Source organism: Pongo pygmaeus, chromosome 20, assembly GCF_028885625.2.
Source record: "Pongo pygmaeus isolate AG05252 chromosome 20, NHGRI_mPonPyg2-v2.0_pri, whole genome shotgun sequence".
NCBI classification, from domain to species: domain Eukaryota; kingdom Metazoa; phylum Chordata; class Mammalia; order Primates; family Hominidae; genus Pongo; species Pongo pygmaeus.
In genome coordinates, this window is record NC_072393.2 from 53,548,634 (window position 1) to 53,576,594 (window position 27,961).

Genomic DNA, 27,961 nt, shown 5'->3' on the forward strand with positions numbered 1-27,961 from the left:
GAGGAGGAACAGAGACTCATGCAAGTGTTGTTTTTTATTTTCTTTCTTGGGCCAGCTGCAGCTTCCAACCAAGAAAACCTCAAAGCATTAGGGAAGGAGCAGGTGTGGGGCTGGGGTGGGGGAGAACCCCCTAAGCTCCAGGGCCCAGGGTCTAACCTGAGAGGTCGGGGCTGCAGGAAGCTGGGGGAGGCTCCCGGGGCTGGGGGAAGAGGAGCCTGCCCCCAGCAGAGACAGCAGGTCTCAGCGGCTACATGTGCTTTAGAGCTTGGCTGGGGGACAAAAGTGGGAGAGACAGAAACCGGCCTCATGACTCAGCTGGTCAGGAGATAGGGGGCCAGATGCTGACCCCAAACCCCCGGCAGCACCCCTAGCAAATAGGTCCATATCAAAGATTCTGTACAGCTGGTTTTGGGGGTGAAGGGCACCTATGGGGGCTTAAATAAATGGACAGGGGGCAAGGGATGTAGCGAGAACAGAGGATGACTGTCCAGCCAGCAGCCTGGGCCTCTGGTGCCCCTGCATGCTGACCCCCGGTGCCGCCTGCCCACTGTGGCCCGCGGGACTCCCCAGGTAGGAAAGGAGGGAAGCTCTCCAGCAAGTCTCGGCCCCACCTCTCTGAGCAGATGGGACAGGAAGACGGGCACTAGGGGGCTGGGTGGGGCTTAGCGCAGGTCCTCCTCGTCGCCCTGGATGGTCTTCTTGATGCGCAGCAGCATGGTGGTGAGCCACTGGTCCAGCCGGGAGATGGAATCGTATTCCTTCACCTGAGGGCACACCAGGTGATAGGCTGGCCATGCTCCTCCCCGTTCCCAACCCTGCAGCCCAAGGGCACTTGTCCCAAGGTTTTCAAGATCTGTCCCTGTCACCCCTGGTCTCTGAGAAGGAGCAGAGGGAGGGCTTGAGGCCCCAACTCAGCCATGGGAGCTCCCTCTTGTCTGTCTTGACTATGCTGGGCACAACATTTCCCTTGGGGGAGAAAGATATTGTAGCTTTTAAAAAAAAAAAGGTCCATGGCCAGGTGCGGTGGCTCAAGCCTGTAATCCCAGCACTCTGGGAGGCTGAGGTGGGCGGATCACGAGGTCAGGAGATCGAGACCATCCTGGCTGACACGGTGAAACCCCGTCTCTACTAAAAATACAAAAAATTAGCCGGGCGTGGTGGCGGGCGCCTGTAGTCCCAGCTACTCACAATGCTGAGGCGAGAGAATGGCGTGAACCCGGGAGACAGGGCTTGCAGTGAGCTGAGATCGCGCCACTGCACTCCAGCCTGGGCGACAGAGCGAGACTCTGTCTCAAAAAAAAAAAAAAAAAAGTCCAGCATCCTCATTGAATGGGTGGGAAACTGAGGCCTGGAGATATGGAAAAGGCCACTCCTGAGTGCCATGGGGCACGGGGGAGAGAAGCCACGGCCTGCTGGGCATCCCCTCCCTGAGCTCCTGGCTGAGCTGCCACCCACTGTCTGGGGCAGGAGGAACCGGATGGCATTTGCTCACTGTCCTCAGTTAGGGGCTTCCATTCCCGAGGGGCACCTAGGGAGAAATGCTTGACATGTGCCATTAGAGGAGCGAATCAGGACCTGAGCCGGACGTCACTGAGCCTGGGAACGCTGGGAACAGAGAAAGGGAAGGGAGAGAGAGCCGCGTGGGCGGCTCCACCAGGCAGAGGGAAGCTGGCGCCTCTCCCATGTCCTCAGCTCCACTCTCCTTCTCACCTCTTCCCTCCCCGTCTGTGCCTCCTGGGTGCCCAAGGCGCCCACTGTGAGTCTCACACACTCACCTGGGGGACTCAAGGAACCCTGGTCTTCAGAGGCAGACAGATGTGGCTCTGAACACCAGCTCTGCCCCTGAGGGGCCAAGGCCGAGCCTCCTGACCTCCCCAACCTCAGTGCCACCATCTATAAAATGGGGAGAACACTCCCTGCACCTGTTGGCGCTACTTGTAAGGTTTCTGGGGTGACTGGATAAAGAAATTGACAGTGGGCTGGGGGCCAGATAAAAATGGGTGAACGTCAGGGGAGAGTGTGTCTGAGAAGGGCAGCTTTCCTAGGAGACTCATCCCTGTGAAGGGGCCTAGCCCCCCATGCTGGGCACTCACCGACTCGGTGTAGCTGTCCACATTCTGCTCCTCGTGGGCCTCTAGCAATTTCTGCAAGCAAATGGCAGAGAGGGGTCAGGGGCCCACGCTGACCTGAGGTCTGGCCTGGATTAGATGAAAGCACACACTATCTGCACGCCAGGCCTGGGGCTGGAGCTTCCTGAGGACTCTCAGAGGGTCAATCCGTGTGGGTTAAACTGGGGATGGGTAGGGGCGTATTGCAATCCTGCTGCCCTACTCAATCAGAAACGGCTTGCTCTTACAGCAACCTTACCAACATAGAACATCACACAGAATGTGTGTGTGTGTATGGGGGGGGGTGTGTGTGTGTGGGGTGTGTGTGGTGGGTGTGGTGTGTGTGGTGGGGGTCGGTGTGTGTGGTGTGTGTTGGGGTGTGGTGTGTGTGGGCATGTGTGGTGTTTGGTGTGTATGTGTGGTGCGTGAGTGGTGTGTTTGGTGTCTGTTTGGTGTGTGTGTGGGGTGTTTGGTGTGTGTGGGGTGTGTGTGGTGTGGTGTGTGTAGTGTGTGTGCAATGTGGTGTGTGTGGGGTGTGTCGTGTGTGGTGTGTGTGCAGTGTGTTTTTTGTGTGTGAGGGATGTGTGTCATGTGTGTGCAATGTGTGTAAGGGGTGTGTGTCATGTGGTGTGTAGTGTGCGATGTGTTTTGTGTGTGTGAGGGGTGTGTCGTGTGGTGTGTGTAGTGTGTGTGCAGTATGTGTGGAGTGTGATGTGTTTGCTGTGTGTGATGTGTGTGTAGTGTGTGTGATGTGTGTGGGGTGTGTGGTGTGGTGTGTGTGTAGCGTGTGGTGTGGTGTGTGTGGTGTGATGTGTGTGGTGTGATGTGTGTAGTGTATGTTTGGTGTGTGTGGTGTGGTGTGTGTAGTGTGTGTGGTGTGTGTGGTGTCTGTGACGTGTTTGGTGTGTGTGTAGGGTGTCATGTGTGGTGTGTGTGTGTGTGTCCACCTAGCCATCCTGAGCTCCAGTACTCCCTGAGTTGTACTTTCTTCATCTGGAAAATGGAGACTCAAATGGCCAAAGAAAACAAAACAAAACAAAGACACCCTCTGAGAACTACCGGACAAGTCTTGGTGATTGTCCCACCTGGAGCCCCGGCCACCCCCGTCTGGGGTTCGGGAAGTGGGAGGCCGGAGCACCCAGCACTTACTTTCATCAACTTGCATTCCCGGGAATCAGAGAAAGCCGGGAACAGCTCCTCATACTTTTGGACAGCCAGCTGGGCAGCAGGGAGGAGGAAGATGAGTTAGTAACGAGAGGGCCCTCACAGCTACTGGCCTAGCAGCTGCGGGGACTTGGGGATGTCGGGTGATATTGAGTCAGCTCTGTGCACCCCTCCCCCAGCCTCAGGTGTCACCTGGCTCTGTGTCTGTCAGTACCTTCCCATAGCTGAGCTCAGCACCAGCCTGGCTGCAGAGATGGCTGCAGGGAGAGGTGGGTGGAGGGGGAAGCTTCCCCAGATAGGCACCCACTGCGTCCTCCCACCTGGCTCAGCCGGGGCGGGGGACAAATGAGCACATCCTCCATGCCAGGCCTGGGGCTGGTGCTTCTTGAGGACCCTGAGAGGGTCAAATAACGGTGAGCCCCCTTTTCAAAGTGAGGAAACAGATCCAGAGAGGGGCAGTGACCTGCCCAGGGCACAGTGAGACATGGGGTGGGAATGGAAACCTGGTCTGACAAAGCCCAAGCTTTTGCCCACCACCGGTGCCCACAGCACAGCAGGGCTCTGTGGTGTGTGTGTGTGTGGAGTGTGTGGGGCCACCACCCCAGGCCGTGAGCCAGGAACACCAGGAAATCCTGGACTCCGTGCTTCTGCCAGGCAAAGGTAAAAAAAACTCCGGCCAAGCAAAATCTAGCGCCAACCGTCCAGCTCCTTCCCGCTGGCCATGCCCCGTCCCACTGCCCTCTTTGGCCCCTCTTTTGCCAAGTGTCCTGAAAATAGGTGGGCATGTGTGAGCTACAGCTAAAGCCATGACAGCAGGAGTCACAAAGATCTGGAACACTGGGGCTGCAGGTCCCTAGTCATGTGGCCTCAAACAAGGGACTCTCGTCCCAGCCTCACCATCTTCACCCATAAGATGCGGTGACAATGGTGCTGACTTTAATGGGGTGCAGTGAGGATTCAAAAAGTGCACCCATGAAGGAAAAAGCACTAGGTGAGGCAGGAGCTGGACCCGCAGAAGCCTCCAGGGCTGGGTGGGCAGGTGACGCCAGCAAAGAAACACAGCTGTGAGAACCACACTTCTCATCCACAGGCTGGCTGACAGGGGCCAGACGTGAGGGAGGAGCACGTCCCTCTTGGCGGGCAACAGGACCTGGCCTGGAGATAAGCACATGGTGGCCTGGTGCGGTGGTCCTGTGGGCGTGGGGTGTGCTACCTTGGCGTTGAGCATGTCGATGCAGAAGTGGCAGAGGGCCGCCTTGAAGAAGTAGTCTTTGGCGCTGTACTTGAGGAGGGGGCTGTCCATGGCATTGGTCCCCACCTGTAGCCACGGAGAAGTGGCACTGTGAGCTCAGGGCAAGCAGCCAGAGGCCCAGAGCCACTGCCAGGCACTGGGGGGCCAGCTGGGAGCTGGGTCTGTGTCCCGGGGTGAGGCCCTGTTAACCCAGGACCCCAAGGGCAGGGAGCCAGGGACCAGCTTGGGGAGGTCAGCTGCCAGTGCGTGAGTGACCAAGATCAGGGTGTGATGGCGGCTGGGTGGGGGGTGGAGGCTGTAGCCAGGTGTTCGTGGGCCTTCTGAGAGCCTGAGACAGTGGGAAGGAGGCAGCCTGGCTGTCAGGACCAACGGGAGGCTGGCACGGCGGTGGGCAGAGGGGCGGCAGGCAGCGGGAACATGAGAGGCGGCGCCCGCTCCTCTCTCCCCGGGGGCCAGCTGCCTGCCTTTTTCTCGGCCATCACGCAGGGCTCCGCGCACGCTGGGGGGACCCCATGTGACACTCCCTCCCTCCCACTGTGGATGAGGACCATCGTGCCATGGGGTGGAGTGCCCACGGCCACCCTGGGCCTCTTGGCAGTTCTTCCCATTCCCTCTCTCTGGGTTCTTTAGCCAGCCTCACTCTGGGCCCCTCCAGAAAGCTCTGCGAGGGGTGTGGGAGGGGCACAGCCAGGGAGAGAGACGGTGCTGGCACGGCATGGAGTCGTAGGTGGAGAACGTTCAGCCAGGCTGAAGACGGGGTGGGGGGATGACATGGCAAGGGATGCTGGGGGAGAGGCAGAGGGCAAGCCGGGGGAGGGGTGGTTCCAGAACAAGGTGCCGGAGCTTAGGAAGAGGCATAGGCCCTGAGACGGGGCAGGGTGGGAGCCGCCATCCCCACCTGTCCCCACCTGTCCCCACCTGTTCGTAGATGTCAATGGCCTTCTGATACTGCTCCAGCAGCGCGGCGTAGCCAGCCACCTTCAGCAGACACTTGTTGGCTGAGCTGTGTGGGGAGGAGTAGTGAGGGGAAGTGGTGGCGGTCCCTGCGGGGCTGGGGCAGGCAGGAAGGGGGCTACCTGTTGGACTCTTCGCCTTTGTAGTAGTCTGCGGACTGCTCGTAGTGGGCGATGGCCTGGGGAGACACGGGGGATGGGTTCCAGGGGAGGGCAGGGAAGGGAGAGGAGGCCTCCGTGAAGCTTCCACACCCTCCGCCCTGCCTGCCTGGGACACAGCCAGTCCCCGTTATCCAAGTTCTGCCGGCGCCCCATGCCCCCTTCTCGGCACTCAGACACCAGAGGACTCCTCTGGTGGGAAGAAGAGAGAGCAGCGCTGGTTCTGGCTGCCAGCCCATGCAGGGCCCTGCTGCCACTCACCTTCTCAATGTCCACCAACTCCGTCTCATAGATCTCAGCAATGGAGATGTGGTGCTTGGCCGCAATCGTGAATCGGCCCTGGAGGGGACACAGGAAGGGGCTGCCTGTGACTCATGACCTCCTGCATGCCCGCCTGCTGACCCATGACCCTTCAAGTTCCCACCCCTCAGCCACGCCTGTGAGGAGGTATGAAGAAGACCTGAGGTGTGAAGAAGACTGAGAGGTGGAGGAACACAGGGGTGAGAAGGGAGGGCCCCAGCACTAGAGGCCTGGCTATGCGTGCTGGGCTGAGCAGGTGACCTTGGACAAGCCACTCCAGGGCCTTAGCCTAATTCCATCCCATCCACAAGGGCACAGATGGTGTGACACCAGAGAGGATGTGAGCACGAGCACTTGGCCAAGGCCCTGGCCCTTTGGAAGCCTCTGATAATAGCCAGAGAGGCGGAAGGACCAGTCCAGAGCCACTTGGCAAAAGGCTCTGGAGAAACCAGGATGGGAAGGAGGGCTTGAGACCCCTGCCCAAGAGTACCAGCTCTGCCTCCAGGCCAACACCTATCTGTCAGCCTCCCCCATGCACACCCAGAGGTCCCCAGGGAGGCCTCAGGTTCCAAAGGGCCTCGTACCTTCCATCCGCCTCCACCCAGTGTCCAGGCACTTGCCTACCTGCTCTGCACCAGGGGCTGGTCCAACGCCACCCCCTTGCTGAGGGCAGTAGGAAAGGGCAAGGCCCTGGGCTCAGCCAGACCTTGTTTTGGGTCTCAGTGACTCCTGTTTGTAGCCGCATGTCCCTGGGCAAGTCATGTCACTTGTCTGAGCCCCTCTCCTCCACTAAGGAACGGGGATGACAATAATGCCAACCTCACAGGGCTGTGGATTAAACCACCCTGCAGTGTCTGGCCTAATAAATGGCAGCTGCTATTATTGTTCTAATCACAGTCATCCCTGCAGCACTGCCCTGAACGCAAGGGGTAGGGCTCATGTCCCTGCCTGGGGTTGGAGGGCTGAGACAGACAGGGCAAACGGAGAGGCAAAAAGGAGCTGGCCAGGCGCGGTGGCTCATGCCTGTAATCCTAGCACTTTGGGAGGCTAAGGCGGGTGGATCACTTGAGGTCAGGAGTCCGAGACCAGCCTGGCCAACATGGTGAAACCACATCTCTACTGAAAATACAAAAATCAGCCAGGCGTGGTAGCACACACCTGTAATCCCAGCTACTCGAGAGGCTAGGACACAAGAATCGCTTGAACCTGGGAGGCAGAGTTTGCAGTGAGCGGAGATCACGCCACTGAACTCCAGCCTGGATGAGAGACTCTGTCTCAAAAAAAAAAAAAAAAAAAGAGGGAGAGAGAAAACACTGACAGGAGCCCCGGCCTGGGTGGGACCCTTCACTCTGGCTCCGGTTGGCAGCTGCCCATCTGGTCTGCATCTGTCGTTGGCAGAGCCCACCCCTGTGGCCTGCTGCAAGATGATCATCAAATGCGACACTCGTGGGAAGGCTGGGCAAGGGGAAGTGCCGGACACACACTCTCCAGTAACCCAATTTTTTTGTTTTGAGACAGGGTCTTTTTTTGTCGCCTACGCTGGAGTGCAGTGGTGTGATCACAGCTCACTGCAGCCTCAACTGCCTGGACTCAAGCAATTTTCCTGCCTCAACCTCCCAAGAACTAGGACCCCAGGTGCATGCCACTACATCAGGCTAATTTTTTGTAGAGAGGAGGTCTTGCTATGTTGCCCAGGCTGGTCTCGAACTCCTGTGCCCAAAAGATCCTCCCACCTCAGCCTCCCAACATGCCAGGATTACAGGCATGAGCCACCCTGCCCAGCTCAATAACCTAAGTTCTATGAATGAAAACCATGACTGCCTGTGGAGTGAGGGGGCTGTCAGGCTGGTGGGGAGCTGGGTGAAGACCCAGCCAGCCCAGGCCAGCTCAGGTGACCTAATTCCCCCAGCTCCCACCTCCCCCTCCCCAACTGGTTTGGCCGCAGAATAAGAACAGTGCTGGGGGTGCTGAAAGAGGGGACGCAAGGCTGGGGCAATGCAGTGGGACCCGGGGGGTGTCAGGACAAGCAAGCGGCCCTTACCATGTCTGTGTAGATCTCGATTGCTCGCATCAAACAGTTAATGGCCTCTGGAGAGAAAGGGAGGTGGGAGGAAACATGAGAAAGTGAAGTCGTTTCAGCAGAAGCCAAGGAGAGGAGGTGGACGCAGGCGCACCTGGCTGCCAGCAGAGAGATCAACAGGCACTCAGAGCTGCCAGCGCTGCCACACACTCTCAAGGGGCTGGGAAGAAGGGGACAGAATCCCTGAGCCCCAGGAAATCTGGTGAGAGGGCTGACTCTGCAGACTGTGGCTTGCTGGGCACATGCTTCAGGGGGAGCCCTTCTCCCCTCGGGCTGCCAGGATGCTACCAGCTTCCCACAACCCCAGGGACAGGGCACAGCAGTGCTAGGCCAGGCTGATGGCCAGACTCCCACGGGTGTTTAAGACAGACCTGCCAAGGCCCTGCTCTTGAAGGACTGAGCTGCTGGCAAAGGGGAAGGGGGCATGGGAGGCGGCCAAGCCAGCATCTGAGGTGGTCTTGGAGGCAACAGGGGTGCCAGGTTCTACCTGGGCTCTGCCACCATCTCTGCAGGACCCTGAGCAGCTTCTGTTCCTGCACGAAGAGGACCTGGACCTCTGGCACGAAGAGGCTGGATGTCATCAACACTGAGCCCTCAGTGTGCTCTCCACTGCCCCCTCTTCCTCGTATCTCAGCAGTCGGGAGCTCTCTGCTCTCAGTCCCTTTAACCTGGTCCTGCCACCCACCAGCTCCTCAAAGGTTTTGCCAAAAAACCTGAACACACCAGGATGGCACTGAGGAAGAACTGGGCTACCTTTGTTGTACTATCTCTTGCAAGATTTTAAATTTGGGAAAGGCTTTTTTTTGACAAGTTATTTGGAGGAGAGAGAAAAGCATGAGTGGGAGGCATTTTCTAGCAGACAGAAATGAGCTCTCAGGGGGTATTTTTTAAGAACACCATTTTAGCGCATCTCAGGAGGACAGGGGTGTTGTGGGGAGGGAGGCCTGGGTTGGGGAGAGGGAAAGGCAGGGAGCTTGGACAGGCCACAGGGCATGAGCTCTGAGCTTCAGCCTGGGCATCTGAAAGTTCCTGGTCACCGTGGGGGTCTCCATGGTCACCCAGGCCATGTTCGCCTGAGATGAGGGTGCTACCAAGAAGCGCTGGGGCTGGGCTCCTCTCAAGGGGCTCAAGGTCTGGATGGGACTCCAAACTCCCTCCGTGGGGAGGCATCTGAACAGAGGCTCTTTGTCTCAGGTCTGTGGCTGGGCTTTCAGGGAGTCCAACCCCTCCTTCTGACATGTAAACAGTGGGGTCCATAAGCACTCCTCTGGGGAGTGGGGTCTGTAGGTTTTGTCCAATTCGGAAAGACCTCTGGGGATCCAAAAGGGACTGAGAGAAGGTACAGCACTCAGTCCACGTTCTAGGGCTGACAGACAGAGACTGTGGCAGCAGAAAGTGGAAACGGTGGCAAAAAGGGGGCAGATGAGGAGGAAGGGGAGAGAACACAACCTAAATCCGGCAGTTTGAAGACACACACATCCTGTAATCAGCGGGCCCAGAACCAACGGCTAAGCCGGGCCGCGCTGCAGAGGAGGAGAGCAGCAGCTGGAGTGAGGTGAGAGGCCCGCCTTGCCCCGCCCCATCTGGCTGCAGTCTCCACATGGAGGCTCCGGGCTGCTCACTGGTTCACTCTCCTGGCCAGAACACCCAGGACACCAACCTGGCACCCTGTGGGCTGAGGCGGCAAAGGCTGCTGCTCCGCAGTGAGATCTGCAGCTGCCACCTGGGCCTGCTGGCACTGGCTCTGGAGCACCCGCCGTCAGCATGGCACAGTCCTTGCAGTAGCAGCAGGGAGACAGCTTACCCCCAGGCAGCAACATGGACCCATGGGGTTAAGTCCCCTCCATGCCTGGAAAGCGGCAGGCCACCAGCAGACACCTGGGCCAGCTGGCTCCCGGACGAGCTTCTGACACACTCATGACTGCTACTCTTATCTCAGGTCACCAGGCCTTGTGCACTCGGACAGGTGGAGCAACACCCAGCTCTGTGGCCTGGCCCCTCCTGCACCCACCCACAGAGGGCTGGAAAGGGGCTCAGAGCAATACAGCCCAAGTTGGGGAGCTATGGCCCAGGCCACCGCCCATCCCCGCAATCACTCCTAGCAGCGATGCCCAGCTTGACTTCTGCCTCTCTGAAGCCCTTCCTGGTTACACTTGGTCATCTCCTCCTTAGTAAAATGGGGCCAAATCACAGAATGCACAAATAAATCAAATGGGTTAAAAGATGCCAAGCATCTGGTACACAGTAGAAACCCAGTAAATGGCAGCTGGGGAGGAAGTGGGGGACAAGCAGGGGCCGGGCCACTTCCCTGCCCCAGGTACACACACTGCCCCCAGCCCCAGCTATCAGGCAGGCCCAGGAAGAGGCCTCGCTGGCCCGAGTGTGCCCTGAGCAGCAGCCGTGGTTGGGTAACTGAGGAACCAATAACACATATGAGCATCACCAAGGTGGCAGCAGGCCACCCGCTGCAGAGGGAGAGGAATTCGGGAGCCCAGCCGGGCCTCAGGCACACTCCAGCTGCCATTTGGGGGCAGGTCCTTCTGGAGGGAGTCCTGGAGGAAGCCCTAGAAATGCTGACCCAAGACAGAGGCCTTCTAGGCTGCTGAGGAGACCAGTGATGAGGATGGCCCCAGGGCACCGGCCACCTGCTTGGGGAAGCCAGGCAAGGTTCCAAATCGGGCCTCCAGCGCTGTCTCACAACGCACCCGGCCAAGGGCAGAGGCTGTGGGGAGCCCAGGGCAGGCCGGGGCCCCTGGACTGATGAAAGCCAAGGGTGTCCTGACTGGAAGTTTATCACACACCAGGTGCCGCACTGGGCATGACTGCATCATCTCACAGCAGTCTCTGCTTTAAAAGACGGGGAAACAGAGGCCCAAAAGACTGACTTGCCCAGGGTCCTCCCAGACCACCCACTGCCTGTGCTGCTGAGCCACACACAGTTGCTACATGACATTCTCTGTGAGGCTTTTTTTTTTTTTTTTTTTTTGAGACAGGATCTCACTATGTTGTCCAGACTGGTCTTGAACTCCTGGGCTCGAGCGATCCTCCTGCCTCAGCCTCCCAAAGCACTGAAATTACAGGCATGAGCCACTGCACCTGGCCTTGTGTGAGGCCTGACTAGCCTCAGACACAAAGCAGCCGCTGCCCTTGATGCCAGTGTGCCCCTTGCCCCACTGGGAGTCATGGCTGGGGTGCACATCTTTAGGCTGTAGCTCTGGAAGCTGCACTAACACCCCTCCCTGCTCAGCACCACGTCCCCAGGGCTCTGGACATGGCACCTGCTCTCAGCTCTACCCAGGTGAGGCTCTCCTTTCAGAATTGCCCCCTTTCTTCCCTGAAAGATCTCCCATAGCCAAATTCACCACCCCCAGCCTCAGCTCTGTGCAAGTCGGCCTCTGTGCCCTGGATGTGGCATCATCTTTATACTTTCCTACCGGTGGAGTCCTCAGCCACCTTCTGAGCTTCCTAAGGCCAGGGAAGGGCGACATCCAGACTCCAGGCTCACACCCTGCAGAGTCTCGCTGGAGAGCTAGAAAAGCTCAGATCAAACACAGGGGAGGGACCCCACCATATCCCACTGCCAGGCAGGGCCTGTCTGCAGGAAGTGAGGGGTCTGCTGAAAGAGCAAATGGCCCTCATTGTTCTGCAGCCTGGCGCTCAGTGCTGCCCCAGAGTGTCCTTCCAGTCACTCCAGATGGGGCAGCAGCTGAACATCACAGATGCTAAGACAGCACCTCTAGGCCAATCAGTTTCCCAGGGAGCAGAAGGAAAGGCTTGGCGGGGCAGCTTAATGGAAGGCATGGAGACTCCCTGTGGCGAGTCAAGCTTAAAATCAACCCAGGGTCTCCCTGGGTCATCACTGCATCAACCACGCAGCCTGCTGTGGCCCAGTGCTACCAGCCAGGCAAGCCCCATGGCCCACCCAGTTACAAGGCGGCTCCTTGGCCTCTTGCCAGGCCTGAGCCCCACCATGTGACCACTGAGGCCAACGCGTGAAATGCCCAGCTGGTGAGGAGCAACTGGTCAGTCTAAGGACAGAGAAGAGCTACTGGTCAATACAAATTTATCCACGTCTGGGAACTAACATGTCAGATCACGACAAAGGGATATGCCAGCAGTTCCCAAACACGGCATGTGAACCAGTGCTTGCTGATCCATGGGGGAAGCTCCCTGCACTGCTGCAAACCTGTCTTCTCTTGGGAAGGACAGGCCTTTATTCCAAGATTATATAGCTGCTTTTTATTTTTTAAAGATTCATATATTTTCCATTCCCCTGAGATGACAGTGACAATAGATGGTCATTTTTAAAAACTGCCTGTGCTTTCTAATTAGCAACCTGTACCTGGCACCAACATTTTAAAAAATAAATTAAAATTCCCGCCACATGCAAACACTGGGCTGGACTTCCTCTTCAGGAGGCGCCCAGGGGGACAAAACTGTTTTCTCACCATGAGTCAGCCCCAAACTGGGCTTCTGTCCCTAGCACACTCTCATTTTAAGTAATTTGTTCTCTGGCAACTACATCTCGGGCTCTGTTCTCTCTAATTCCTCCCCAGGATGTAGGGAAGCCAGGTTGGGCTAATTTCCGCTCCCTTTTCGGCAGCAACTCCTACCTGGCTGGTCTCAGAACCCTCCCCGCCCCCCACACCACTCCCTTCTGCATGTTAATTCTGACAACGGAACAGATTTTCCTCTCTCCCCGGCAGGCGGTGGGTCTGCAATGAACTCCCACTCCCAAATGCTCCGGGATTGGGAAGGGGTGATCAGCTGCACCGACACGGTAGATAGGGGGGCGGAGACTTGAGCAGGGCGCGAATGCCAACTGGAAGGAAGGGAGCCAGTTCTAAAGTCAACGCTCACTCTGCCTCAGGCGCGCCCCTGCCAGCCTATCACATGTCGGCCACTGGAAAAACCAGAGCCGCCAGGAAACCTGAGAAATTGATGCAGGGTGCTAGGATGGTGCTCCAGGCAGCCAGCCTGTGTGGCCTGCAGAGGCCCTCACCTTGGGGGTCGGCTTTCTTGAATGCGTTGCCGGCGTCCACAAAGCAGGTGGCTGCGTCGTGCTTGCTCTGGAGCTGCAAGTGCAGCTGTGCGGCCTGGCAGAACGCGTTTCCAGCAGCTGGAACAGAAGAGAAGGGCAGTCCCGGCCTCAGTGGGGCTCTACACTTTATGAAGCCACAGAGACCCTGCCCTGGGAGGTGGGTCGGGCTCTCGAGAATGCGGAAAGAGTCCTCAAGATAGGACGAGGGTGACCTGAGCGAGCCCAGACTGAGGCCTAGACCTCAGGTCTGCTGGCTCCTGCGCTAAGGCTCCTGGTGGCCTACCTGACAGTCTCTGAGGGCGGCAGGAAGCTGCCTCGGGGGAAGGCCCTGAGCCCCAGGTATATGGAAAGAGAGCCAGGGTAAGCCCAGGTAAAATGCCATGTCCCTAATCCCAGCTATGCCGGCATTTCCAGGGCCACCACTTCTAAAGATCCAAGGAGAAGGCAGACAGAGCTGAATTGGAAAGGATATAAAACAGAGTGAGGTGGCCTCCTGCACCTCCCAGCCTGGGCAGTCCTCCCCAGGGGAGCCTCGAAGCACAGGGCCCAGAACGACCACTAGAAGGCAAAGTATAGGCTGAATCATGGGGTGGCTTCGGAGGGGTAATTTTGGGAAGCAAGGGGCAACTGAGATTAAACCACATAACACCTTCCCATCTACTCCCCTTTCCAAGTCCTGTTTCTTTTTCCACAGCTCCCCAAAGCTCTTCCTGATTCTCCCAACTCCTCTGCCTCTGTTCACATTCTGTTCCCTTCACTGCAGATACCCATGGACAAGGCACTTGCACGAATTGTGAGGCTCATGGAGTTGGGGTCGGACAACACAGAGCCGGCTCCCTCCAGGAGCTGCATGTCCAGAGAGGGAAACAGGATGTGGACACCAAGAATGAATACATGCAGACCAGTGCCCATGGGCGGAGGGCACAAGAGACCGCGCCTGAAGCCTCGTCTATCCTGTGCTCATCTGCACACGGTCAGCTTCTGTGGGTCCCAAGCCATTCTGCCCACACATCTCCTAACTGACGTTTGGGAGGCAGCAGCGTCTCTCCTCCTCCTCGTGCAGCTGACCACCTCCAGCTCAGCTCTGAGGCTTCTCCTCTTCATTCTCCTCCAGCTGAATCTGAGTCAGAGTTTCTGAGCTGGAAGAGGACCAGGAGGCCTGGCCCCATCCTCTTAAGTTTTGAGCAGCAGAAGAGACAAAGCCTTCCGGGTTTTCACTATATGATTTCATTATTATTTTCAAGAGTTCCAAATTTGAGTATAAAATTACAGCCAGGAGCGGTGGCTCATGCCTGTAATCCCAGCACTTTGGGAGGCCGAGGTGGGTGGATCACGAGATCAGGAGATAGAGACCATCCTGGACAACATGGTAAAACTCTGTCTCTACTAAAAATACAAAAATTAGCTGGGCGTAGCGGCACGTGCCTGTAATCCCAGCTAGTTGGGAGGCTGAGGCAGGAGAATCACTTGAACCAGGGAGGCGGAGGTTGCAGTGAGCTGAGATCACGCCACTGCACTCCAGCCTGGCAACAGAGCAAGACTGTCTCAAAAAAAAAAAAAAAAAATTCAAGAAAAGGGGATATTACCAGGGGGAAACGACCTAGGACTTTTCTTTGAAGAGTTGGGGGGCAGAGGTAACAAATTTTAGGGGAAAAGCAACACCTATGTAATTAAAAAATAGCTTTTTTTCTCTAGAGGAATTTTCTAAGTTTGGGAGCATAAAAATACAAAAAACATTTGGCTTTATTTACAACGTATTTTGTGAAAACTCAGGAATAACTCTTTGAATTTTTGGGAAACCAACAACATCCTCAAAAATGATGATAATCAATTTTATTGTGCACCTCTGCACCCTGCCTCCATGGTCCCACCACCAGGTTCCCTGTCCTCCACGGTCAGAAATTCCTCCCCTGCGTTCAAACACTGGGTCTCTTGCTGTATTTCCTTAATTCAATCTTGGTGACATGAAAGATGTATTATGAAATGAGCCTCAAAAGGGCTCAACACACTGGCTTGTTGGACTTCTTGGGCCTGCAGGGAGCTCCAAACAGATCTCCAGCCTCCCTGAGCCCAGGGGGGCTCCTCCCCACCCCTCTCCTCTGTGAAGCTATCCTGCCTCACTGGGGCAGGTTAAACACTCAGGCTCTGCAGTCAGAGCCTTGGTTTGTGAATCTTGGTTCTGTCACTTACTAGTTCTGGCACCCTGGGCAAGAGACTAAGCCAAGCCTCAGTTTCCAAATCTGTAAAATAGGGATACTTATAGACCGACCCTTAGGGCTGCTGTGCTAACACAATTAAATGATGAGCGCTTAGTACTCAACAAACATTAGCCATGATTCATGTTGTTATTGGAATCACCTGAACATCCTCCCCCAGCCTAGAATTTAGACACTGATGGAAGCACTAAGGAAGTTACCAGGAAACCTGAAGTTCTGAATTTAAGGAGGATTCTAAGAGCTCATCAATCCACATGGGTTTATCTAGGTCTAATAATCTATTTATTCCCATCCTCTCTGTCCGGAGAGGGCATAAAAAGAGAAGGGGCCCTCAAGGCCAATGTCTTGGGCAGGCCTGTGTGAGTGGAAGCTGAGGGAAGAGGAGAGCACCTTGGAGGAGCTCTAGCGGAGATGACATACCACTCCAGTTTTTGGCCATTTTGAACATGTTTGCTGCTCTGGCGTAGATTTCGCATGCTTCCTCTATTTTGGATGAGCCTCTGGGGAAAAAGGAAAGAAAAAAAGGAGACAATCTAGTCGGCTATCCAGGAGAAAGCAAGCACTCTGCTCCAGTGCCGGTACAAACGTGCCCCTATCCCTCACCCTTCACCTGTGAAGCCAGCTTCCCCCAGGCCTCCTGAGTCTGGGGCCCCTGCCCCTGCATACAATGGCACACTCAATTCGGGCCCACCGGCTCCCTCCAGGAGCACTGGGGTAGATACTGGGTGCTTGCTGGGGTAGTGGGGCGAAGAGTTCCTGACCCCACCACAACCCCAGGGTCTGACAGCCTCTTCTACTTCCTGCCTGGGATACTAGGGGCCCACTGGGTCCCAGGCGTGCTACAAATCCCCTTTCCCCGGGAGACTGCAAAGCATTCTGGGGGACTAGCCCAGGTTAAGACATCATATTGCTTTCACAGAGGGAGCCTTAATCCTGCGCCTTGCACTCTGTGATTGCTCAGTAAAGACCTTGCAGCCCTGTAGTGTGTCATTACCAGCTCAGGACTGGGCACATATATCACACAGTCATACAAAGAAATGGGAAGCACTATTTTAAAGTGTAGATATAAAATGTTCCCATTTGTGTTTAAAAAAAAAGAGGGTGGGCTGGGTGTGGTGGTTCATGGCTCCTGCAGTCCCAACACTTTGGGAGGCCAAGGTGGGCAGATTGCTTGAGCTCAAGAGTTCGAGACCAGCCTGGGCAACACGGCAAAACCCCAACTCTACAAAAAATACAAAAAATTAGCAGGGTGTGACGGCGCACGCCTGTAGTCCCAGCTACTAGAGAGGCTGATGTGGGAGGATCACTTGAGCCCAGGAGGTGGAGGTTGCAGTGAGCCAAGATCACACCACTGCACTCCAGCCTGGACGACGACAGAGCCAGACCTTGTCTAAAAAAAAATAAATAAATAAAAAATAGAGTGAAAAGAATAGAAACATACATGTTTATATAAACATAGGATATTTCTGGGAAAATACACAAAAACCTAGTAACAGCATTTTTCTCTAAGGTGGAGCCTGCAGAAGGAGGGCCAGGTGTGGGAGGCAGACTTATTCACTGGGCATCCCGCGTTTGTACTGTCTGAATTTTTTTCAACTGTTTGTACATCTTTTCAAGAAAAAATACATATATAACATATATACACACACGTGTACATATATACACGTGTATATATGTATGTGTATATGTATATATGTGTGTATATATCTATACATACACACACACACACACATATTTTTAAGTATTAGGATTTATATTTGGCCCTGTGGTCCAGCAATGAAGTACATTTCTAGCAATTTATCCTAAAAAAACTAATCAGAAAAGTAACAAGGATGTTCAGCATAGCATTATTTAAAACAGCAAAACCCCCCAAAAACTTATTGTCCCACACTGGGAGATAGACAGGAATTTAAAAACATAAAGGGCACCCTGTTTGAGCAGCTTCACTCTGGCTTCTTGACCTCCACATGTACATAATGAGCCTCCTCTTGACTTGGGGGACCTCATTAGTACCTCAAACCCGTAAGTCCCACTGCATTCTTCTGCCCTTAATAATACAACCAGGCTTAGCTCGCGAGGTCTGTAGTCTCTGTAACTGCTCAAACTCCCAACATCCACATAATCAGTAGAATAAAATCCACACACTCTGGAGTCCCACCAAATGGATACCAGGGTCTCTCTTCACTGGCATAACTAGTGTTTTGTTTATTTTTAACGAAGAGAAAAGGGAGGAGTGGGTATTTTCCCATTCAAATTGTCCTCACCACCCCATCCCACACCCTGTATCAACTGGCCCAACATTATACCTGGAAACTTGTCCACACCAACCCCAGCTGTGGAGGGGCTCAAAGGTAATTTTGGGAGCTGGGATGTGAGCATTCCTTCCCTCTGCACTGCGGATTCAGTGTGTCCAACCTGCCCATCCCTTTCAGCCACATGAAGTGCTCATTTTATCAAACCAGAGTCCCACAGTCACACACTCTGGGATTCACTCAGTAGGGTCTGGATGGGGCCTGCAATTGAGATTTTTAACAATTGGGATTTGGGGGGCCCAGGTAATTCAGCTGATCAGGTGAGTTTGAGAAGGAAAAACTGACTGAGACTGACTACCTGGAAAGTAGCCACCAGCGATCAGATCAGCGGCCAGGCCTGGCAATGTCAGCAGGCAAATAAATGCTCCCACGGTGGGCGGGCTGGTTGGGCCAGGGATCCTGGCCTCCTGAATCCACATCACACCAGGTAAATAATCTATTTATTCCTATCCTCTCTGTCATCTTGTCAGATGAAAAGCCTACCCTCTGCCTTCTGGGGCTGTGCTGATGCTGTCTCCCACCCTCTGCTGTCCCCGGGAAGTGGCTCTGAGCAATGTGTTCTTCCTGTACTCGCCCTGCTGCACTCTGTCTTCCCTCACCCACCTCACCTCAGCCGGCCCAACACACCTTGGGCCTTGTTTGGAGTGACTTCTTTTTTTTTTTTTTTGAGATGGAGTTTCGCTCTTGTTGCCCAGGCTGGAGTACAATGGCACGATCTCAGCTTACTGCAACCTCCAACTCCCGGGTTCAAGCAATTCTCCTGCCTCAGCCTCCTGAGTAGCTGGGATTACAGATGTGTGCCATCACACCCTACTAATTTTTGTATTCTTAGTAGAGACAGGGTTTCACCATGTTGGCCAGGCTGGTCTCGAACTCCTGACCTCAAGTGGTCCACTCGCCTCGGCCTCCCAAAGTGATGGGATTACAGGCATGAGCCACCGTGCCCAGCCTGGAATGACTTCTTTAGAACCCATTCCTGGCCTTGGAGAGGTAAGAAACTTTCAAAACCTTCTGGCTGAGAATCCTGAAGGTCCCTTTGGGGCCTGGCTGCAAAAAACCCTCAGAAGGACCTTCTCTGGAATGTTCTCTTAAAGTGACATTTTCAGACCTTAATCACAGGTCTGCCCACCCCAAAGGTCCCCCAGCTCAGCCTTCCCTTCTTCTTGAGTGTGACTAAGTCCTATCCAGCTCCATGCACTCTCTGAAAAAGCACAGACCCTAGATGAGCAGAAATGACCCACGTCACCGAGCGGCCCACAGCAGGCAATCAACAATGAGAGGAGTCAGCCCAGCTGGGTTTATTTCAGCTCAGCGGGACAGAGCAGACACAGGACGGACACAAAACCTACCAGCTGCCTGGGCTGAAATTCTATGATCCCAGGCTAAGCACAGCCAACCCTGCACAGGGTCAATGATTCTAACTGTGGGGTGGAAAGGCCAGAGGGATTAACATCTGCTCAGGCCCCAGGCCTGCCTCCTCTTCCCCTGCACCCCGCGGTCTTGCCCATTACCATGGCCAGGGGATGACAGGAGATCTCCAGAGTCCCATCCTCTTCTTTTAGAAATGGGAGTGAAGTCCCCAAAGGGGGAAAGTGATGTGCCTAGGTTCCAGTGGAAGATCCTGAAGAAGCCATTCACATACACATTTATTCACCTGGGGAACAGGTATCCGAGCATTTATTATGTGCCACGAGATAACAGTACACGAAAGGAAAAGTTAGCTGGGCCTCCTCTCCTGAGGGCCTGGGCGGCAGCACATGTGACAGCTGACTGTCCCTCCCCCACTGACCTCCCCCAAGCTGCCTCTGCTTCACTCCTCCCATCCCACAGCTCTGAGCCACTCCGGGAATAGAGGGAACTGGTTTGGGCTGCCTGATGCAGGGCTGTCTATAATTACCCGCTCAGCTTTGCTCTCTCCCCCTCCAAGGCGGAGGAAGGAGTCTCAGGTCTCCCAAACACAGCCACCAACCTCAGCGACTGCCATATGGAAGGCTGGGCACTGCCAGGAATGCACAGATGCCCGATGGGACCTGGGCCAGGGGGTTGTGCAGGGCAGAGTCTTAGCCCCCTCCTTCCTTCCTCCATCCGGCAGGCACTTCCTGGCTGCCAGAAATACACCATGCCCTGACCCACCACCTGCAGCTCCCGAAGGACCTCACGAGGCAGGGTGGACAAAGTCAGGCCCCCATTTCGGGTCCTCGACTCACTCTATCTCTCTTGCCTCTGTGGAAGCCACAGCCACAGGCCTACGGTTTCCTACTCAGACTTAAGGCCCACTGCTCCAAGTCTCCAGTCAGCACCCTCAGTGGGGAAGGTGTCCTAGGGCCCATCACATGCCTGTGTCTTCCCCGTGAGCCCACCTCCTGCACGGCTCTCGAGACCATGTGCCTTAATCACGGCTGGTGTATGGTGCTCCCTGCCTCCCGGGCACTCCCCTGGAAGGAGCCCACAGCTCCTCACGAGAGCCCTCTGGGTGCCGCCCTTGCTTTACAGGCGAGGAAGCTGAGGCTCAGAGAGGGCAGAGGGCTTGTCCAAGCTTACCCTGCCAGGAAGCAGCAGGGCTGGGAAAGAGGACTGGGGCCCTAGGGATCCAGTCCTGCCCTTGCCTCTCACTCAGTGATCAGGAAGGCTTCCTTCCCCATGCCCAAGGGTCCTCGGGAAAATGAGGAGGGAGGACAAGGTCCCTGCCTGCTCCCACCCCTCCTCTAGATTAAAGAAGCCAGGGAGCCTGTACTGCCGAGGCTTCCCTCATCTCACGAGCAGAGGCTGCTCTCTGCTGGAGCTGCGTGGAGCACCCTCCAGGCAAAGGAGGATGAATTAAGCCAGCCCCCTATCGAGCCTGCCAGTAACAAGCCAATAGGCAGAAGGAACGTCAGAAAAAGTTAAGGCTGCCTGTGGTGCAGGGTCCACCCTGGCACAAGGAGCCGGGGGCCACCAGCCCTGCTAGTCCACTGACTGCACTGGAGCTGGGAGCTGCCAGAGGCTCAGCATCCTGAAGGCACCGCCACCAGTATCACCTGGAAGCGCGAAACCACCAGCTGCCTCCCGCCACTCTGCAGTGGGCCTTGCCTGACCAAGCAGAGTATGAGTTCCTGCAGGGCGGGGCCTGAGCCCAGCTCTGCTTTCCCATCTCTCCACAGGCCCCGGTTAACAACGGTGAAAGAATAAAGCGTCACAGGCTAACTGCCCAGCTCTGAAATCGCCACAGGACCCTCTTGTGACATGCCTGTCTGGGCAAAGACAAGGGGTAGAAAGAGAATGACTTTGGGGTGGCGAGACCTGGGCTGAAGTCCATTTCAGGTACTTTGCTAAGTGTTCAACCTGGGGCTAGTTATCCCCGAGGCTTTTTTTTTTTTTAAATAAGAGATAGGGTCTTCCTGTGTTGCCTACACTGGTCTCGAACTCCTGGACTCAAGCAATCCTCCTGCCTCTGCCTCCCAAAGTGCTGAGATCCCATTCTTTATCTATAAAATGGCAGCATGGCTGGCCACAGTGGCTCACACCTACAATCCCAGGGCTTTAGGAGGCCAAAGCAGGAGGGTTGCTTGATCTCAAAAGTTTGAGACCAGCCTGGGCAACACAGTGAGACCCCAACTCTACTAAAAATTAGCCAGGCATGGTGACATATGCCTACAGTCCCAGCTACTTGGGAAGCTGAGGTGAGAGGATCACTTGAGCCCAGGAGGTTGAGACTGCAATGAGCTACAATCGCGCCACTGCCCTCCAGCCTGGGCAACAGAACAAGACCCTGTCTCTCAAAAATGAAAAATGAAATAAAATGGAGACAATGAATCTGGCCTGGGAGGAGTCTTTGGGAGGATGAGAAATGACACATACTCAATACTTGGTACAGAGCGCAGAATGGAAAAGGTGCTCAAATGGTTGCTATTATACAAAGGAAGAGAAATACGCTCAAAGGGGTGCCTGCCACCCAGGAATGGGAATTCTAGAGAGTTGCTTGTGGTGGTAAAAATAAAATAAAATAAAATAAAATAAATGCTGACAGTAGTCAGACAGGCCTGGCCTCAGCACCAGCTCATCACGTGCCAGCCTGCGTTTCCTCATGTGTAACTAGGGATAAGACTCCACACCTTGCAGGGCTGCTGAAGCATGAGCAATCTTGCAGGCAGCACCCCACGGCGTGCCCAGCAGAGAGCTGGCCACACCGCGGGCGCTCAGTAAACGAGAGCATCCCTCTCATCAGGCCCCGCAGAGGACCGATTCCAGGCACGCTTCCCTACTTCAGAATCGCAGCATGGGCTTCATCTCCACCCCAGATTAGCTAAGTGCTGCTCCTCCTTCGGCTTCCAGAGTCCTGGCCTCCCACTGCCCCACCCCTTACTGCACAATGCTCAAAATACATACAGGCCCACGGCCCTTCGAGATGATAAGCTCAGAGCCAGGACCTCACCTGCCACACGGCCTGGCAGGTGCCCTGTTTCTTATTTTCTTATATGGATGCCCTCCTGCACCCCAACGGGATTATATTTCACCACAGACCAAGGGTGAATGTGCTTCCTTTTTCTTAAAAGGTATTCTCAAAGACCCTTGTCTCTCAGTAGCCCCATCCCAAAAAGGAGACGGAAATGTTTGTATGGCCAGGCAGCAAAGTCCTACCCATCAGGAAAGCCAGGAACTGTCGGATTCCCCAGAAACCTTGTGTGCCCTCAGGAAAGACTCCACTCTGAGACTGGGCAAGAGATGCCAAGTTTTCAGTTGTGGATCTTGGCAGCTGGCAGGGCACTGTGATTCACCAGGGTGCCCATTGGAAATGGTGCCGGGGTTTCTGCACGCTCTGCAGAGGAAGGCAGTCCGGAGAGAAATCTGGAAGCTCATGCCCACACCAGTCTCAGCCAAGACCCCGGGCAGGCCCTGTACAGACAAGCTGGCCCTCCCAGGGTCCTGCAGTTACTGCCTACAGGTAGTTCAAACAGGAACTGATTTGTCAAGATCTGATCTTAGGAATGCACTGTTTGTATACAGAACACCCTCTGCCACCTATTTCTCCAGCACTTGTAGCTCAACTTCCAATGACAATACCTACTAATAAAGATGACAGTGAGCCCTTAATAAACATTAGCAGAGCCAGGCACCGTGCTCCCACCACTACCCATGCATCGTCTCATTTATCCTTAAAACCACCCGAGGAAACAGTTACCATGATTTTCATTTCACCGATAAAGAAACGCCCTCTACACATTTGTATCCAAGAGAAAGGAAGTTTTTATTTTGGCTGTTTTGGGGGCAGGGGAGGTGGCTGGGAGACATCAGGGATGAGGAAAAGCCCCAGGGAACAGAGCTGCCATTCAGAACCTGTACGATCCCCAAAGGGCACAGCAGGCACTCTGGATTCCCCAGGAGACATGCAGCAGGGAGGAGGAACTAGAGCGCCTGGACTCAGCTGTCCCCTTCTGCTGCTGGCTCACTCTGTACTGTAGTTAGGAAGTCTCCGTCTTTTTGCTTCCAGAGCAGAAGTTTGAGCTGCGCCCCCATCACCAAGGGGAGGAACAGGAATGGATTTGAGCTTCTCCTAACTGGCTGTTGCTGTCGCCTTCAGTGGCTGCTGGTGCATCAAAGCCCCCTAGTGTCTGGCAGCCCAGAAATAATGAAGAGCAAGGGTGGCGTCTGAGCACCAAGGCAGGCGACAGCACCGCCTTGCGTCCCAGGTGAGGGCTCTCTGACTTGCCCTTTGACAGGGGCAGAGGCCCCTCAATGTGGGACGCTGTCATTGCTGGGGTTCCCAAAGGGGAAGGGAGAGGCACCAAGGACAAGCTGAGCCCCAACGCTCCCTTCTCCAGTCCCGGCAGCTACCAAGGACCTTGAATAAAGGTGGGTTATGAAATGTTGAACACATGCAAACCCAGACCAGAGAGGAGGAGGTGCCTGAGTGATTCTCACCCGTCAAGCAGGTCCTCCCATCCTCCCTGCCCTCTGTCCTCATCTCACTCACACTCCCACAGCACTAGGTCAGCTCCTCTGGGAGCTGGAAGGAACTGAGATGAACACACCAGCTCTTTTTTTCAAATATTTGGAGAAAACAGCCATGGGGGGACAATTAAGAGGGTGGCGGCTCTCCAACACACCTAGTTTGCCAACATCCTTCCTAAATGTAGTGCCCAGAGATGGTCATGAACCTCGAGGAGAAACTACCGTGGTAGCACAGCAAAGGGGCTAAGTGAGAAGGCTCTGGAATCACACAGAACTGGGTTTGAATGCCACCTCTCCCACTTACTGTGGGGCTAGGCAAATAAGTCAACTTCTCTAAGCCCCCAAGTTTCTCTACCTCCACGGGGATTTTGTGAGGACTAAATCCACACCACCCATCCTGGCCCAGGCCTGGGTCCGAGTCAGAGCGAGCACTTAATAACCAGCATCTGCTAGTATTACCGGCACTGCAACAGCCTCCTGCTGTCACTCTCCCCCACACCAGCTGCTGCAGTCCTTTCTAGAAGGCAAACAGGAGCTCGCCAGGATGGGCCTCCCTTAGCCTCCTCAGAGCTCTCCAGTGCCTCCTCCAGGCCCAGCCCTTGCTCACCAGACCTTCCTTGTCTGGCCTCACCTGCCGCTTCCACCTTTATGGTCTAACATGGAACTCCCTGTGTTCCATCTTCCTAAGGCATGCTCCATCATAATCCCTGCCTGGAGTGCTGCTCCCTGCCAGAGAGCACCCCAGAACTCATGTTCATTCCCCCAGGGTTGGGGCCTCTCCCTCAGGAAGCCATTTCTGATCCCTCTGGATCTCAGTTCCCTGTCTTTCTAGGCAGAACCTCCCCTCACGGTAGATCTCTGTTGCACCATCCCTGCTGCCTAGAGCACCCTCTTTGGCCCCACTCCCCAGCAAGTCCTGGGGTTCCTTGGGGCCCAGCTCATTCCTCACCAAGAGCCTCCCCCTGGTTCACACTGCTTCCTCTGAGCTCAGACAGTCACAGGAATGACAATCGAGCCCCTCCGTACAGTAGGTAATTCCACTTTACTGGTGTTTGCTGTTCATCCTGCCTTCCCAACCAGGTAGCAAGTGCCTTGGGGCTGACTTAGCTGCTCCCTCCAAGCACACAGTCCAACAGCCCACTAATCCCTGGGCCAAAGGGACCAGATACCCAGAGCCACCCAGGAAAACTATCACCAAAAACCCAGCTCGTGGCCCCACCCCCAAACACAGCACTTGAACTTCTCCCCTTGTGAAGAAAAAGAAACACACACACCCTCTCTCTCCTCGCAGCCTCTAAAATAAAACATTTTTCACCTAATCAATACAGTCCATCAGCCCCGGATGTTTCTCCACACCAGGCAATTCGCCATCATGTTCTTCAAGTTCTTTTGCTAAACATTATCCAACCTCAAACAAGGGGTGTGGCCCAGAGCCCTTTTCCTGTTCCTTCCTCTCTTGGAAAGATCCCTCTCCTTCGTGTCTTACCAGCCTCTGCCAGGCTCCTACCACAGTCTCTTCCCATCCCCAGGCCCTCCTCCCAAACCCCCTTCTCCAGCCTTCTGCAGATGTTCCCAGTCCCACCACCGTCCCCAGGCTCTGCTTCTGAGTGGCCACCACACACCTTTCTCTCTACAAGCCCATTAGTCCTTTCCCAGTCCTCCTCTCAGTTTCCACAGCCTCCCCTTGACCCTTTCGGGTCCTCCCATCAGCACAGATCCCACCCCCCGACACACACCACCGCCCCCTGCCAAACTCCCTTCTCCTTCCTCTGCCCAGAGCCTCATGCTCCTCTCAACCCTACTAAGTCTTTGCGGATCCCTTTTCTGTTCCCTTTCAGCTCCTCTTAGCACACTCATGTTTCTCAGTCTCTCCCTCTCCTGACCCCTCCCAGACCTCTCCGCTCGGGCGCCCACCTTGAACCCCATCAGCTCTCTGCATGCTCCAAACCTGTTTCCTTCTGGGAAGTCACATTAACAACAGCTAACACTCTCAGAGATGTAACTCCATGCCAGGCTCAATTCTAACACTCATAGCAAATGGGAGGTAGGTTTGATTTGTGATCTCCTTTAACAGGGAGACTAAACAATTTACCCAAAGTCATGAAGTAAGTGGCAGAGCCACATTTCAAACCTGGGCTCTTGACACTTCTAAGCCACTAAATTTATCACAGGATGGTCGTGTCAGCTTTTAGGAGCTAACGTGAGTTTTATGCCATGTCATATGCGTTAGTTCTGTCTCCCAGGCCTTTTCCCATCCCTCTTCTCAGCATGTCTCTGTCATCCCTATTACTCGAGGATCACACAGCAGGAATTTGATCCCCGTTTTGGTTCTCTCAGTCCCCCTGTCTCTCCCTGTTATCCCTCCATTTCCTTGGTCAAGCCACCACCACGCATTCCCCGACCCAGGAGTCTCCAGCCTCAACCCAGGCCTCCTCAGGTTTTTCCCTTTTTTTTTTTTTTTAGACAGAGTCTCGCTCTGTCCCCCAGGCTGTAGTGCAGTGGCTCGATCTCGGCTCACTGCAACCTCCGCCTCCTGGGTTCAAGTGATTCTTCTGCCCCAGCCTCCCGAGTAGCTGGGATTACAGGCACCCACCACCAGGCCCAGCTAATTCTTGTATTTTCAGTAGAGACGGGGTTTCACCATGTAGTCCAGGCTGGTCTCGAACTCCCGGCCTCAGATGATCTGCCCACCTCGGCCTCCCAAAGTGCTGAGACCTCCACAGTCTTGACTCCATCATCCCGGGTTCCTCCGCTCAGCTGTCCTTAAACTAGTCACTGCTAACCAGGGCCGTACTCACCCCATGCACCCCCCACACTTCAGACGCGGCTCACCGCTCCTAGGATCATCTAGCCCTGAGCCCCTCCGCCTGGTGTCAGCCCCCTTCAGCCTCCACCCTCACCGCCCAGGGCCCACGCAAATCCACTGCCCCAGGGGTTGAAAAGGTCAGTCCCTCGGGCAGGCATCCTCAGCCCCAGGCCCCAGGCCCCATCACTGCCGCCTGAGAGCCTTGAAACAGATTCTCCTAGAGCTCCGAAAAGCCTCCGGACCTGGCTTCTCTCCCGGACTCCCTCCGTCCCCCTAGGCCGGTCCCCTCCAAGGCTTCAGGACGTACTCCCTCGGTCCAGGTTCTCCCCCGCCCGCTGGCCTGTCTTCGGCCTGGGTCCCCTTCCTCGCCTCAAGATAGTGTCGCCTCGGTCCGTGTGTCCTCAGCCCAAATCCCTTCCGCTATGTCAGACCGTCTCTCCTCAAACCGTGTGGCCCCGGCCCAGGCTCTTGGACCTCAGCCTGTGTCCCCTCTGCCGCCTCAGGCCATGTCACCTCATTGCAGGTTCCTCTCCGTCCCCTCGGCCCGAGCTCTGCGTGCCCTAACCCGCCACCTCCAAGCGTGACTCCTTCGTCCTCTCAGCCTAGGTCCCGGCCGACCCCTCAGCCCGCTTCTCACCCAAAGAGGCCAGAGAAGAAGGACTGCGAGTTCTTCACTTTGCGCTCCGCCTCGGCCAACAGCGCCATCGCCTCCGCTTCCTTCCCGGAATTGTCCATGGCGGCCACAAGGGGACTCAGCAAAGCGCCCAACCCTGGCCCTGGGAAGACTCAGCCGCGGCCCGGCCGCGGAACACAGGTCGGTAGAACTCGCCCGGCTGCGTTGACGTCGCACCGGCGCGCGCCGCTTGCGGCCCGGAACCACGTGACTAGCGCTGGCCAACCAGCGGCCTCGTAACGCGGCGCTCGGCTCCGCCGGCCACGCCCCCACCAGCCGCCGCACGCCGCCCGTGACTCGTGACCCCCCAATCGGCGTCCCGAGACCTCAACGCATGCGCACATACCGGCGAACGGCGCTCCACTCTCTTCCCAGCGCTCTGTACCTCACCTCCCACGTGACCCTGCGGAAGCAATGGCAGTACCCACCGTCGAGGCCCCGCCCCACGGTGTTGCCGCTGGATCCTCCTCCACCAATCAGCAGGAGGCCTCGGCTCGCGCTGGGGCGGGGGAGTCCCCCCTCGCCCTCCCTGCGGAACTCCGGCACAGTCAGCTGACCGCGGACACTCACGTGACAGCTCGGGGCCCACGCCCGGGTTTGACAGTTCTGCGCAGAGCTTAGTCCCGCCCCCGCGGCTGGTCTCGCCAGTTTCTTCACTTGGAAAGGCGTTTGTGGGAAAAGGAAACCGTTCTGCTTTTTCTTGCTCCCTCTGCCGGCCAGTACTGGAACTGCTTTGGGGAGACCGGTGAAGTAGTTGAGAGGCTGCAAATAAAAACTTAAGAGGTTCTCTAACTCTGGTTTCATAAAAAATAGCTGAAGAGGGCAGGGCGCGGTGGCTTACGCCTGTAATCCCAGCACTTTGGGAGGCCGAGGCGGGCGGATCACTTGAGGTCATGAGTTTGAGACCAGCCCGGCCAACATGGCGAAACCCCGCTCTACTAAAATACAAATATTAACCGGGTGTGGTGG

The 27,961-nt window shown here is 55.6% G+C and overlaps 1 protein-coding gene across 2 annotated transcripts; it reads right to left on the minus strand.

Moving 5' to 3' along the window:
- Positions 1–16: 16 nt before the first annotated feature.
- Positions 17–27,933, minus strand: NAPA (NSF attachment protein alpha). 2 transcript variants are annotated; one of them, XM_054462104.2, is made up of 12 exons: positions 27,563–27,933; positions 26,957–27,395; positions 15,694–15,773; positions 13,019–13,135; positions 7,978–8,024; positions 5,898–5,975; positions 5,601–5,656; positions 5,443–5,527; positions 4,486–4,590; positions 3,258–3,326; positions 2,094–2,144; positions 17–764 (listed from the first exon to the last, which is right to left on the minus strand). In XM_054462104.2, the coding sequence occupies exons 2-12, from the start codon at positions 27,052–27,054 to the stop codon at positions 663–665; spliced, it is 888 nt and encodes a 295-aa protein (XP_054318079.1). In that variant the 5' UTR covers positions 27,055–27,395; positions 27,563–27,933; the 3' UTR covers positions 17–662. The 2 variants fall into 2 exon arrangements, with proteins under 2 accessions (XP_054318079.1, XP_063513571.1); XM_063657501.1 differs by lacking the exon at positions 27,563–27,933 and having other exon boundaries at positions 17–2,144; positions 26,957–27,290.
- Between the last annotated feature and the right edge of the window lie 28 nt (positions 27,934–27,961).

Bases quoted from the DNA above. Each gene is read 5' to 3' on its own strand.
- NAPA (XM_063657501.1), bottom strand. From the start codon at position 27,054: ATGGACAATTCCGGGAAGGAAGCGGAGGCGATGGCGCTGTTGGCCGAG. The intron at 5,976-7,977 runs GTAAGGGCCGCT...TGTCCCCTCCAG, and splicing joins TCGAGATCTACACAGACATG to GGCCGATTCACGATTGCGGC. The intron at 4,591-5,442 runs GTGGGGACAGGT...CCGTGGCTACAG, and splicing joins CCATTGACATCTACGAACAG to GTGGGGACCAATGCCATGGA.